The 14579-nt window shown below is 48.1% G+C and overlaps 1 protein-coding gene across 4 annotated transcripts in view; it reads left to right on the top strand.

Moving 5' to 3' along the window:
• Window positions 1-118: 118 nt before the first annotated feature.
• Window positions 119-14579, top strand: part of mfhas1 (malignant fibrous histiocytoma amplified sequence 1) — a 110304-nt gene continuing 95843 nt past the window's right edge. For 2 of the 4 annotated variants that reach the window (XR_005461567.1, XM_038804507.1), the window contains exon 1: window positions 121-3231. Coding sequence is in view for 2 of the 4 variants with exons in the window: in XM_038804507.1 (XP_038660435.1) it covers window positions 402-3231 (2830 nt within the window). In the remaining 2 variants the exon portion in view is untranslated. Of the gene's footprint in view, window positions 3232-13186; window positions 14419-14579 lie in introns of those variants that run through there. The other 2 variants (XM_038804508.1, XR_005461566.1) reach the window with 2 other exon arrangements.

Here is a 14579-nt window from a genome sequence, read left to right as displayed (position 1 = left end):
GTCTGTTCCCCAAGCCAGCCTGGCCCTTTGTTGCTGCCGGGCGGAGGCTGTGATCAGAGGGGGCGGCGGCTGGCGAGGGGCGGCGGCTGGCGAGGGGCGGAGGCTGCCCCCAGGGCCGGGTTATTGGCTGCGCGCTGTCAGGGACGGGAGGAGGAGCGGAGGCCGAGGCGGGAGAGAGGGAAGGGCTACAGCAGCCTCCGCCCCCCCGGAGCAGACGGCCAGAGATTAAAGGGGGTGGAGGAGGAAGGCGACCGCTTCTTCTTCTTCCCCCCGGCCACCAGGACCCCATGCCTCCCGGTGTGAGATGCCGGGGAGTCGGTGCACAGAGGCGGCAATGGAGAGGGAGCGGCTGAACATGTGAGGAGGCGGACGGGAAAAGGCCTGCCTGTGCTCCCCCGGACATGGCGGAGAGCGCGGGCAGCGTGAAGACGGTGAAAGTGTGGCGGGAGGCCGCGCTGCGCTGCAGGAAACTCCGCAGCAACCTGCGGGGCCTGAGCCTGAGCGGCCTGAGGCTGCCCGACAACCTGGGCCAGGTGCACGTCCTCAACCTGGCCAACAACTCGCTGCAGGAGCTGCCCGAGGGGCTGGACGCCGGCTCGCTGGCCAACCTGCGGGCCCTCATCCTGCGGAGGAACCGCTTCTGCCACCTGCCGCCGCCGCTCTGGGCCCTGGGCCAGCTGGACGAGCTCGACCTGGCCCACAACTGCCTGGGCCAGCTGCGCGGCGAGCTGGCCTGCCTGCGCCGCCTCCGCAAGCTCTGCCTCAGCCACAACCAGCTGCGCCTGCTGCCGCCCGAGCTGGGCCAGCTGGGCCGCCTGGAGGAGCTCGACCTCAGCTTCAACCAGCTGGCCCAGCTGCCCGCCACCTTCGGCCAGCTGCAGGGCCTGCGCACCCTGGACCTGGACCACAACCGCCTCACCCACTTCCCGCCGCAGCTACTGCAGCTGGGCCGCCTGGAGGAGCTGGACTTCTCCGGCAACCGGGTGCGGGCCCTGCCCCCCGAGATCCCGCGGCTGCGCTCCGTCAAGATCCTGTGGCTGAGCGGCCTGCAGCTGCCCTGCCTGCCCGACACCTTCTGCCGCCTGGGCGCCCTGGAGAGCCTGATGCTGGACAACAACGCCCTGCGCTCCCTGCCGCCCAGCTTCGGCGACCTGGGCCGCCTCAAGATGATCAACCTGTCCTCCAACCGCCTGGAGGACTTCCCCGCCGCCCTGCTGCAGCTGGCCAACCTGGAGGAGCTCTACCTCAGCCGCAACGGCCTGTCGGCCATCCCGCCCAAGATCTCCAACCTGGGCAAGCTGGCCGCGCTCTGGCTGGACAACAACAAGGTCAGGTACCTGCCCGACTCCATCGTGGAGCTGGTCGACCTGGAGGAGCTGGTCCTGCAGGGCAACCAGATCGCCATCCTCCCCGATTCCTTTGGCAAGCTCTCCAAGGTCAGCCTCTGGAAGATCAAGGACAACCCTTTGATCCAGCCGCCCTACGAAGTCTGCATGAAAGGGATTCCCTACATCGCGGCCTATCAGAAGGAGCTGGCCCTGTCCCAGCCTGCGGTGAAGCCCAGGCTGAAACTTGTACTGATGGGCTCCAAATGCGCTGGCAAGACATCACTGAGGCGCTGTCTGGTTGGAAACATGTCGAGTCTCCCTGCAATCCACGGCAAAGGGATCGAAGTGACTCAGTGGGTGGCCGATGTGGAGAAGAATTTAACCTTCATTGTCTATGACTTGGCTGGGGACCAGAACTATGATCTTATCCAGCCCTTCTTCCTCTCTCCTGGCGCTCTTTATGTCCTAGTAGTCAGTCTGAAGGCTTATGCCTCCGATCGGTTTTACGAGTTGGTTGGGTATTTCTTGCACCTGCTCGGGGCTCGGGTCCCTCATGGCGTTGTGTGTGTGGTGGGTGCCCATGTGGACCAGTGCAATGAGAAAGAGGTGGAGGAAAAATGCCTGGACATCCATCATCAAATCGCCCTCCAAGAGAAGCGAGACGTTGAGGTCATGCAGGCTGTGGCCGAGAAGGTGGACGGAGTCCTGGGACAGGAGTTTGACTTGCGAGCGACTAGTCCACACGCACCCTTTTATGGAGTTTCTGATAAGAACTTGAGGAGGAAGAAGGCTCAGGTACAGTACCTATTGAACAACCGCCTTCAGATACTGTCCCCGGTTATCACTGTGAGCTGTCAGGAAGACCACATTGGAATTAACCGGTTGAAGGACAAGTTGCTTTCGGTGGCTGAACACCGGGAGATTTTCCCCAATCTGCACCGAGTCTTGCCCAAATCCTGGCAAAGGTTGGAAGAGTTGCATTATAAACCGCAGGAGCTCTGGCTTTCCTGGTGGGACTCAGCCAGGCTGGGATTACAAGCTGGTCTTACCGAAGACCGACTCCAAAGTGCCCTGTCCTACCTGCACGAAAGTGGTAAGCTGCTGTATTTTGAGGACAGTCTGACTCTTAAAGAATGCGTCTTTCACAACTTGACCAAGCTGATCGACATCCTGAATGTCTTCTTCCAGCGTGATGCCTCTGTTCTGCTCCAGAAACTCTTGGCAGATGCCAATATCGATGAGCTGAGGGCAACACAACTCCATCATTATGTGGAGGGGTTCCTGCTCCATGGGCTGCTCCCCCTGCATATTATTCGACTGCTTCTGAAGCCACACATCAAAACTCAGCAGGATCTCCATCTGATCCTGGAACTACTGGAGAAGATGGGACTCTGTTATTGCCTCAACAAACCCAAAATTACACCTCTAAATGGTGCAGCAGTTTGGTTCAAATTCCCCTGTTATGTGAAAAATGAAGTTCCCCATGCAGAAGCCTGGATCAATGGGTCCAACCTCTCTGGGCAACCATTTGCAATTGAACAGCTCCAAGTGGAATACAGTTTCCCCTTTTTGTTCCCACCAGGCTTATTTGCCAGATATAGCGTCCAGATCAACTCTCACATAGTACACCGGTCAGATGGCAAGTACCAGATATTTGCTTACAGAGGCAAGGTTCCAGTGGTGATCAGTTATAGACCAACCCAAAGTAGTCTGCAAGCAGACACCTTATCTATTGCTAGTCATGCTTCATTGCCAAATATTTGGACAGCGTGGCAAGCCATAATCCCTCTGGTAGAAGAACTAAATGTGCTCCTCCAGGAATGGCCGGGGTTATACTTTACTGTGCATGTCCTATGCTCCAAGTGCCTTAAAAGAGGGTCCTCAAATCCTCACACTTTTCCAGGTAAGAGTTTCCGATAATTAGCTGCAACTCTGTCAACATGTCACATCTATGTGTGATTCATTAAGCTTTCGCTTGCATGTTTTATTTGTACTTCATATCCATTAGACCATTCCATTTTATGTTCAAAAGTGGGAAGTTATATTTGAAATTGTGAAATGTTGCAGCTCTCGACCCCCTTGCTGGTTTTATAGCTACATAACCATGTTTGCTAATGCCTCTGTCGATGATACTCAAAGTGTGGTCTCTGGATCATTGGTGGCTCACGAGGGTCCTGCACGTGTGCTGGTCCAAAATGACAGGTACTTTTGAACAGCGCCACAGCCGAGGCCAGACAAGGGAGAGCAGAATTCTCAACCCCACCACCCGGATGATGATGTACAACCAGAGCATTGACTGTGTGCAGCACAGGTAGCAATGAGCGAAAGCAACAGCAATGTAGTTTCATAAGGAGATTTGGTCACTGTTACAATATCTAACTGTGAGTTTGGATTTTCATCACGGGTTCAAACAAGAGGAACCAGCTGAACATGGAGCCCAATATCAGACTCGAGTTCACAAACTCGGAGCCAAGATATCACGCCTTTGGTGTCTCATCAAACGCAGCCTCATCCTATTGTTTGCATTGGGAAGTAAATGAGGTAGAATCGGTCAGTGATTGCAGGGTCTTGTCCTGCCTAAGGTGTTTGTTCCATGGACAAAATTGTTTGCGAACCATTGTACCGAGATGGCACTGAAGGGAGCCAAATGTTGCAAAATGACAATTGATAGACTAAGTCAGAGATTTGCTATATCTTTGCTTCTGAGGCTTCTCATTCCACATTTTAAAAATTAAATAGGCCACCTGTGCCGCCACCACTCACACCACATTACTGCTCCTACTGTTATCCTGATTCCCTCACTAGCTGTTCTTTGCACACGTCAGTCCAAGTTCACTGTTTCAGTCAAATAAACTTTGTTCCTCAGCCCCAATATTTTTACAATAGTAAACATGTACAATTAAAGTGAAAAAGACAATTGCTGACTGAAGTATCCAGGAGGTTAAGAAGGTTATAGCGGGACACTTAAATCTCAATGCAATCATGTAGAGTCATCATGGATTTGTGAAAGGGAAATCACATTTGACAAATTTATTGGAGTTCTTTGAGGAAGTAACAAGCAACATTGATAAAGGGGAACCTGAGGATGTGGTGTGTTTGGATTTCCAGAAGGCACATGACAAGGTGACAAATCAAAGGTTACGATGCAAAATAAGAGTTCAAGATTTAGCGAGTAATACATTAGAGTAATGGATAGAGGATTGGTTAGCTCACAGGAAACAAAGAATAGGCATCAATGGGTCATTTTTGGGTGAGCAATATGTGACGACAACAGGGATTAGTGCTGAAATTAACTATTTATAATTTGTATTCATGACTTGGACTGAATGTATGATTGCTAAATTACTGATGATGCAAAGATAGGTAAAATAGTAAGTTGCGAAAAGGACATGTGGAACCTGCACACCGCCCACATCTATCCTCCACCCCTACAACTGAAATGAAAATCGCTTATTGTCACGAGTAGGCTTCAATGAAGTTACTGTGAAAAGCCCCTAGTCGCCACATTCCGGCGCCTGTCCGGGGAGGCTGGTACGGGAATCGAACCGTGCTGCTGGCCTGCTTGGTCTGCTTTAAAAGCCAGCGGTTTAGCCTGGTGAGCTAAACCAGCACACAAAGAACCAGCTCCTCCTCAGAACCATCATGTGGGCCCTATGCACCACCTTAAACTGGATGAGGTTTAACCTCGCAAACAACAAGGACAAGTTCATCCTCTGTAGGGCTTTCCACAGCCAATCCCTCCCATTTACGCCTGCTCTCCTTCACCGGAGTGTCCTCTCCATCAGCTCTCCATAAATATCCACCACTCTCCCCTCCCCAGTGTCATCTTCAGACAACAGCTTATCTTGTAACACTGGAGGTGGCAGCCCCAGGACGGACGGCACCTCTATCCTCACAAAGTCCCTCACCTGCAGGTACCTGAACCCATTCCCCTTAGACAATTGATACATCTCCTTAAGCTCTTCAGGCCTGCAAAAGTATCCCCTACAAACAGGTCCCCTAAGTACTCTATCCCCACCTGCCACCACCATCCCCGGGACCTTGCATCCAGCCCCACCGGCACAAACCTTTCTCATATCGGCACCCACAGAGGCATACCTTCCAACCCGAAATGTTGCCTGCACTGGTCCTTCTCTAAACTGTTTGTCATTTTAACCATCTACATGCGCCCGGCCAGTGACAGAGCTAACACATCCCACCTTTTAAAAATCCAACGTCATACCTTCCACCAGTCGCGCTGCATTCAATTTATGCAGCTACACCCTGCTGCCTCTATCCCGAGAGACCGAAAACTTGCACCCACCACCTGGAACAGTAACTCCCCGTGCCTCCTCTCCTGCCCTCTGGCATTTAGCAGGAACACCTCTCTTTCCTCCAGGTTCAATTTATACCCCGAAAAATGGCCGAATTGCCTCAGGATTTACATAATCCTGTCAAACCTCCCACCGGGTCCGAGGTATATAGAAGATCATCTGCATACAACAAAACTCAATGCTCGCCCCCCCGTCCCTGCTCAATCACTCTCCAACTTCTCGACCCCCCGAGTGCCATTGCCAACGGCTCTATCGCCACAGCAAAAAACAACGGGCAGAGCAGGAATCCCACCCTCATCCCCCGATTCAGCACAAAGTACCCCAAATTCGTCCTGTTCATCAGGGCACGAGCCCTGTACAGCAGCTGAACCCAATCCACGAATACATGTCCAAACCCGAACCGGCCCAGTACCTCCATCAAATACGTCCACTCGACCCAATCAAAAGCCTTCTCCGCATCCATACCCACCACCACTTCTAACTCCTGCCCCTCTTGAGGCCATCGGAATGACATTGAGCAACCTGTGCACATTTATCAACGGCTGCCACCCCTTTATAAATTCCGTCTGGTCCTCTGCTATCATCCCTGACATACAGACAGGGAAACACTCAAAAATTTGGCACGCAAGTGAAAGATGAATGAGGTCAGACAGCAAAGGGCAACGTATATACCAATCTACGTGTGACTCGACACTTTCAAGGCACCAGGAAAGAAATGGTGGGGGGAGGGGTGTTGGCTGCAGGAGGAGGGATATCATGCATTCTAAAATGAGCTTGCAACGTGCTTCTAACTTTCTGGTAGAGTCACTCCTAATGGGTTCTGAATGTTCCACACTTCTTTGTCTTCCATGAAAACAGCAATTTGCTGCTTCACTTCAGCATCTCCTTCCAGTTGCCCCTTCTTCATTTGATTGACAATCACCACCATATGTATCGCAAATGTAATGTAAAAAATCAAATACAAGACCGGACTGCAGTTGGCAAATGCGTGGAAATGCCATTGGCTAATTTAAGCAGTAGAAGAACCATAGAAGCTCTGAGGTGCAGGCGGAGGCCATTCCGCCCATCGTGTCTGCACCGACCCTCTGAAAGCCCACCCTACTTAAACTCCACACAGTCATCCAAGGCCAGAATTGAAGCCAGGTTTCTGGCCCTGTGAGGCAGCATTGCTCACCATGGTGCCACCATGCTGCCCTGTTGTTGCAGGTGAGGATGTGGTAGGGGAAGGATTCAAGGAATGAAGACGGCAGAGGGCAGAGAGCTTGATCTGAGCTCAATGACCTGAGATTTCTGTCTCTTCTCATCAGGTTGGGGCCTGGACACACCGGCACCTGTCAATTGTATTTGGGAGGGGCAAACAGAGTCTGAGTCAAGACCAGAACTGTTACTTTTCAAAGCATTTAACTCAGCTTTGTATTTCTTTTCCTCGGGTCACATGCAGCAGTGGTCATGAATTTCCCCTTTAATTCCAAGAGGTTCCAGGGCAATCCAGCAGGGTAACAACTCTAGCAGTGCACAAGAGTTGTGAATTTCCACATAGAGGCCTCCTCTTTTCCCTCATGGTAAAATATGGGATATCTGCAGGAAAGCTGAAAATGGCAGCAGACAGATACCGACTAGGCTGAGCCGCTTCTTCCCGGAAATGACTGATTGATGTGCCGGATCCCCTGCGAACCATGTCCACGTGTTCTGGCCCTGTCCAAAATTAGTGGGGTTTTGGAAGGGTGTTATGGATGTATTGTCTCAGGTGGTGGGATTGGTGGCCCTGATTTCTCCATGTTTAGCTATCTTCGGTGTGTCTGAGGATCCTGGTGTCGTGGAAAAGGGGGCCGATGTCATGGCTTTCACCTCCTTACTAGCTCAAAGGAAAATTTTGATTAATCGACGGGCCGTAGAACCGCCAAGCACTGGGTCATCGGTACGCGATCTTGCTGAGTTCCTTCATTTAGAGAGAATCAAGGTCGCCATTAGAGGTTCGGATGAAGGGTTCTCTGTGAGATGGCTTTTTCAAGAACGACTAGACCACCGGAGGGGGGATGGGAATAGTAACTTTTGATTAAGAGGTGGGGGGGGTTCATTATTTTTATTTTATTTTATTTGGGAATTTTAAAAAAATATTTTTGGGAGGGCATTGACGTTGTACTTGTGTATAAAGGTGGTTCCTATTGTATTGAAATGAAATGAAAATCGCTTATTGTCACGAGTAGGCTTCAATTAAGTTACTGTGAAAAGCCCCTAGTCGCCACATTCCGGCGCCTGTTCGGGGAGGCTGTTACGGGAATCGAACCGTGCTGCTGGCCTGCCTTGATCTGCTTTCAAAGCCAGCGATTTAGCCCAGTGTGCTAAACTGTCCCTGTTTTGTTCCTGGGGATTTGTATTGTTAATATGTTATGTGGTGTTCATTGTTTAGTGATGAAGACTTCCTGTTTTTGTATTCTGTGTATATGTTTTGGATATATCTTCAATAAATTATCTTTCAGAAAAGTGCCCTGCTTCTCAGACTGGTTGACCTCTGGGCACAATTAGTCATCAACGTTCCTCCGTATTCATTAAATTCATTTTTGAATTTAGGGTGAGGTGCAGATTAAATCTATAAATTAGAAACCATCTTCTGTTTGCTGGCCTGAACTATTAAGAATCCTAGGGTTTAGTGAGGAGTTTGAAATTATACACTGTGATTTTACCAGCCTTTGGGAAATGGGCTGGGAGGCAGGAAGCTGGGAAATGGCAGAGGACGGCATTGGGAGGTATGTGAATGGCCAATTAAGGTAACGTGCCTAGTGATGGCCATTTCTATGTCTCTTCCAGCATCCCGCTGTTGGGGAGGTCACCTGGTACATTGAGGCATACCCAGTGGCTCCCCAGGAGTTGCCTTTGTTTAGTAATGCTCGATGGTTCATTAAAGAGACTTTGCAATGGCTTGGGCGGTGATTGTATAGCTACACGTAAAGGACAGCGATAAGGAGAAATAATTAGCAACCTGCTCATCTATCGAGCCTTCACTGATATTGAGAAATTGCCTGACAAATTGTTCATTTCCATTTCAAATTGAGAGGCAAGATAGTTAAAATCTCGCAGTGGTGGAGGAGAGCTGAGCGGAGAACCAAAGGTTGGAATGAATGAAGAAAGATATTGGATTGGGCACTTAGGGGGAGAGGACTCTGGTCTGTTATACTGAAGACCTCATTGCAAGTAGAACATGGTTGTGAGAGGTTTGAACTGAAAGGTATCTGCGGTAGTGACCCATTGATTTCTACAGTGCAGAAAGAGGCCATTCAGCCCATGTTGCTTGTGCTGGCTTGGTGTTACAGCAATCTCAAACTAATCCCAATGGCCCATTCTCCTGCCATAGTCCAGTGTCCTTCTACACTTCAAAATATTTATCCAATTTCCATCAAGATTCATTGGACTCGAGCTTTTCCATGTGGCAAAGCATGCCGTGCTCCAACAAGTCTGAACAATTTCTCCTAACCTCACTCCTTACTCTCATGGGGCCATTTTAAATTAATCATTCCCCATCAATGCCAACGCAACCAGTGGAAATAAGTCTTTCTTTTGTCAAAACTGTTCATATTTGTCCAATCATCTCTTATTCTTTCTTGTTCAAGTGGAAACAGTCTCACTGTCTGGACAGGCACACAGAAGTTGTGGGGATCCGATGGCGTAGTGGTATTTTCCCTACACTAGTTGAAGAGCGCCTGTATAGGCCAGGGCCAGGTGAAGAGCGCCTTTGTGCGTTTGAAGAGCTTGGGGATTTTCTTTAAAGCTCATCTGTATATATGTATATGTATGTATGTGTACTTGTGTCTGTTTGTATGTATATGTGTGTGCAATTTTCCAATACCTTTCTTCTCATGATGTCCCAAAGGGTTTAAGTGCAGACATTGTACATAATGTATTAAAGCTGCCGGAGTAAGAGCCCACAAACTGCAATGAGATGAATGATCAGTTGATCTGTTTCTGGGGCTGTTGCTACAGGGAACAATGGTAACCCAGAAAACCAGGAACAACCTGCCATACATATACTACTAGTAGGAATGTTTTTCCCCATATTTAGTGGTGGGTGGAGCCTTGTTTCGATGTCAAGCAAAAGTCAGCAACGCCTGCCAGTGCGGCAGGATCTCAACACTTCCCTGATGTGTCAGCCTTGATAATGTGACCAAGCTCAATCGTGGGATCTTGAACCCATGCTCTTCTGTCTCGGGTGAGATGCTGCTAGGATCTGGAATTTGCAAATGCATTCAATTGCTCCCTGTTCAATCTCTAGAAGATAGCCTGCAGTTCACTCAGATGAACATGAAAAATAAAAGATGTGTGGAGGAGAGGAACAGGCAGTTGGATGAAGGACAAATTTGAGAGTCCATACTGAAGGTTGAAGGAGAGCGAGAGAGGAATTGATGTTATTTAAAAGGGTTAAAATTCAAAATGACTTCATCTGAGTTACAACCTTTCTAGCCCTGGTACGTGATGTTGCAGACATCTATTTGAGCTGTAGTACATTTGTAGATAGAACACAAATGAGTGCCAGCACCTGTGCACACTGGATGGATCTCTTGCACATTCTGTATGATAAAGGAAGGCAGAGCAAAAAGCCTCATTTGTTTTCCGTTACAGATAGACTCTGACTTCCTCTCTATCCGCGACACACACAAGCGCTGCTTTTCACTGGTCCCAATCCTGTTGCCCCAGGACTCTATTCTAGGGACCCTCCAAGTCATTCCAGGACCCTGAAATGACTCCCAACTATTTTGATGGAAAACAGTTAAACTACATTTTAAATAAACTGAATGACATAGTAAAAGGAGCAGCCCCTTAAACGGAAACTGCAATGAAGCTTAAAACATCAAATATAAATGTGATTAAAAGGGTAGATAAAGCACCCAAGACCCTGTGGCACCATCTGGGCATGGAAAGTCTCGATAGTACCCGTGGGCACTACATGTTTCCCCCTCCAGGGACACCCAGGCTTCACAGCTGCAGGGTCCCAGGTTTGATTCCCGGCTTGTCTGTGTGGAGTCTGCACGTTCTCCCCGTGTCTGCGTGGGTTTCCTCCGGGTGCTACGGTTTCCTCCCGCAGTCCAAAGAAGTGCGGGTTAGGTGAATTGGCCATGCTAAATTATCCCTTACTGTCCAAAAGGTGGGGTGGGGTTACTGGGTTATGGGAATTGGGTGGAAGTGTGGGCTTGGGTAGGGTGCTCTTTCCAAGGGCCAGTGCAGACTCGATGGGCTGAATGGCCTCCTGCTTGTAAATTCTATCTATGAAATTATCCTGCCGGTCGCCTGCTGCCTGGACCTGTTTATGGCAAGTTTGTCCAGGCCCAGGAACCGGTTCACGGGGACATCTTCCTCCCTCCCATCTCCGGGTGCTGATTTGACTCCATTGGTCATTTTATTAAACCCTTGTATAAATCTTTGTGTGTGTGTGTGAGAGAGGATACCTGAACTGTGATTCCGACCCAGCCTACATGGGTGTTCATTGCCTGGCTCAGTGCGCACCGTTGCTTGTCGTCTGAACCAGCATAATTATTCGAGGCTGTGAGAAGGGAATTTGATTGGTCCAAAGGTCCACTTTGGTCAGGTTGAAAGGATGTGCTTGTTCGGGTATTTTGCCCGAAGACCTCAGTTTAATGGTTAACTGATCCAGATAGGGCATATGCTGTGATGGATGATAGTTTCCGTTTTAGTCCTCCTGTGTCTCATTGTTCAGTAGCTACTGGCCCAAAACAGACCTATAAGGCTGAAGTGTGTTTCCTTCTATACTTAACCTTTGCTGTTGTGAATTGCAATGGGCCTGGTGAGTTGTCACGGTACAGAGGCTTCCCAATCACGTTCAAGTGTAGTGACCATGTTGTTAATGCCAAACCATATTCAGCAAGTCATTTCCTGTACAACACTGCACTCAGTGCGTTGTTCCTTAAACTGCCTCATTGCAATCATTTGTTTTTGAGCTGCATAGCCAGTTTTCTTTCTTTCCCCTCCCCCACTGCACTGCTGCCAACATCCATTAGTTTGCTATATTGTTCGTTTTGGTGTCTGGCTTTGTTTTCCACTGAGGAATGTATTAGGGAGGCACTGACCGAGCAGACATTCCTTTAGAAAATGATCAGGGGGGGCTCGCTGCTTTCAGTTTAAGGATCAGAGTTTTCCAACGAAATGTTGGTCTTCATTTAAAGCTTTGATCAGGAATGTATTCTTTGTGGTCACTGAGCCAGAACCAGGTGCAGAGTCGCAAGGCTTTTAAAAGGGCTGTAAATTACAACACTATGACATTTCTGAAGGTCGCCGTGGCTTCATGCCTCACTCCAGAGACTTGAATGCATGGCTTCAGGTTTTAATGAAAAGATAATGATGTCTGAAGGATGCGTGCTGTTATTAATACGTAAATTGGCCAGCGAACTGTAGTGAGGAAGAGATACTCTGGAATGCGAATTAACACAGGTTGCTGGTCACTTTGCACCGCATTAGCTTCGCTCAGACAGCTTAACTTCTCTATGGTTTTTGTGAATTTGCAATGGCTAATAAATTGGCCTTTAAACTTGGCATAAAGTAAGTTTGGGCAGCATGGTAGCACAGTTGCTTCACAGCTCCAGGGTCCCAGATTCTATTCCTGGCTTGTCTGTACAGAGTTTGCACGTTCTTCCCGTGTCTGCGTGTGTTTCCTCCGGGTGCTCCAGTTTCCTCCTGTGCAGGTTAGGTAGATTGGCCATGCTAAATTGCCCTTAGTGTCCAAAATGGTTAGTTGTGGTTACTGGGTTATGGGGACAGGGTGGAGGCATGGGCTTAGTTAGGGTGCTCTTTCCAAGGGCCGGTGCAGACTCGATGGGCCTCCTGCACTTTTTAAAAAAATTCTGTGCTGAGTCTTGTAATGACAGCAAGCACCTTCTTAATGAGAATTTGTGATTGCCAATCAATTTCTCTTGCCTAGAAATTCAACATTTCTCAGTGTAGAGTCTCATTCTTTCTTTCAAAATATGAATGGTTTTAGATTTTAATATCAAATTTTTAAAAATAAATCTTTTCCTACTTTCCTGTCTTTGTATCCTTTATCTTTCTTTCTGTCACCTAATTAGACATTTTCACCTTCTTAGTGCTTTGTTCATTTCTCAATCTGTAAATCTCATTAGGTAGATATATTCTTTTCTCCGTTGTTCGCTGAGATCCACCACTGCATTATCAGCTCACACTTCCAACCACTTTGTTAGCAAAAGATTTATAAGACACCATATAGATGGGCAAGTCTATAGATGTCACCAGATGCCCTGTTCCAACAACATCTGCAACTGAGTGGCTCGCTAGTCCATTGCAGAGTGTAGCTGATGGTCAACCACTGTGTGGGTCTTGAGCCATAAGTAGACCTGACTGGGATACGGACAGCAGAATATCTTCTCTAAAGGACATTAATAAGCCAGGGAATCATAGAATGGTCCCAACACAGAAGGAGACTTTTCAGCCTGTCATGTCTGTGCTGGGGTCTTCTCGAGGAGAATTTTACCTCGTGCCACTGTCCTTTTCCCCCATAACCACAGAATTTTTTTTCCTTTTCAGATAATTCCCTTTTGAAGGCCTCGACACACTCTCTGCCTCCCTCCACAGATGAAGAAGGATCGTTTAATGACCACCATTACTGATGCTAGCTTTTATTTCTATTAATTAATTAGAATTAATTAATTCTACAAGTGGGATTTGAGCCCACGTCCCCAGAGAATTAGCCTGGGCCTGTGGATTACGAGAGCAGTGAAATTGCCACCAGGCCAGCATCCACCTCTCTGCCTCCCCACACCCCCAATAGCCAAGTGCAGTAGGTATTGCTGCACTGGTCAGGGTTGCTGTCTTTTGGATGAGGTGATAAACTGTCTAACCTTTCAGGTCGATGCAAAGGATCCCATTTAAAGAAGAGCAGGGCGGTTCTCTCCAACTTCCCTGGCCAACATTTATTCCTCAACCAGCATCGTTAAAACAGATTAACTGGTTATTTCCAAAACAAAAATAAAATATTGCAGAGTCATGTTATTTTTCATTGCCATATGAGGGCCCTTGCTCTGCACATATTGACTGCTGTGTTTTCCTACCTTGCAGCAGCTTCAAAACACATGTTAAGAATGGCCATTTGGCTGTGAGGTGCTTTCTGACATTCTGAGTATGTGAAAGATTGTTAATGAACGCAAACCTCTGTTGCGTTTTAGCCCCTATAAACCTATCAGTTAGTAGGCACTTCACTTGAAAAGCAGCAAGTTATAACGGACGCCACTGGAGTAGTCTGGCGCCGCAGTGTCAATATTACCTTCAGAGATGGGTGTGTTTGTGCTGTGTAATACTCACTGGCTGGAGGATGCATCTGAGTTGCCAAAAATGGAAAACTACCGAGAAGTGGACAATTACACTTAAAACTGCCCAATTACGTTTTAAAAAATCAGGCCTAATTTAAAAAAAAACTTATTTCTAAAACACTGGTTAGTATGGTTATTGGAATAAAATTTATAATTGGAATGTTTGAAGCTAACTAATATTTCTGTTCCTCTAGTGTCCTCGGTGGTTTGTGATGTCTCTAGATTGTGCATTCAGCTACACGCAGGCACTCACCGCAACTTTAATTAAAAATTAAGCACCATAGTAACTTGCATTTTATAGCGTCTTTAACATATTAAAATGCCCTACGGCACTTCGCATGAGCTTCACACTTCATTTCATATAATCAGATGAAACTTTACTGAACCAAAGAAAATATTCCAATGGGTAAAATCAATGATGTAGGCTTTAAGGAAAGTCCTAAAGGAGGAGAGAGGGGTGAAGAAGTTTAGGGAACAAATTTTAAGGGTTGTGGCCTCGACAGCTGAAGGCTTAGCCACCAATGGTTCAGCCAGGCGAAAGAAGGATGAGGAAGAGGTTGGAATTGGAGGAACGCAGAGTTCTCCGAGGGTTGTAGGCCTGGATGAGACCA

This window comes from Scyliorhinus canicula, chromosome 8 (assembly GCF_902713615.1).
Source record: "Scyliorhinus canicula chromosome 8, sScyCan1.1, whole genome shotgun sequence".
NCBI lineage: Eukaryota > Metazoa > Chordata > Chondrichthyes > Carcharhiniformes > Scyliorhinidae > Scyliorhinus > Scyliorhinus canicula.
Note: the sequence above shows the minus strand (reverse complement) of the source record. Positions and strands in the feature narration are given on the sequence as shown.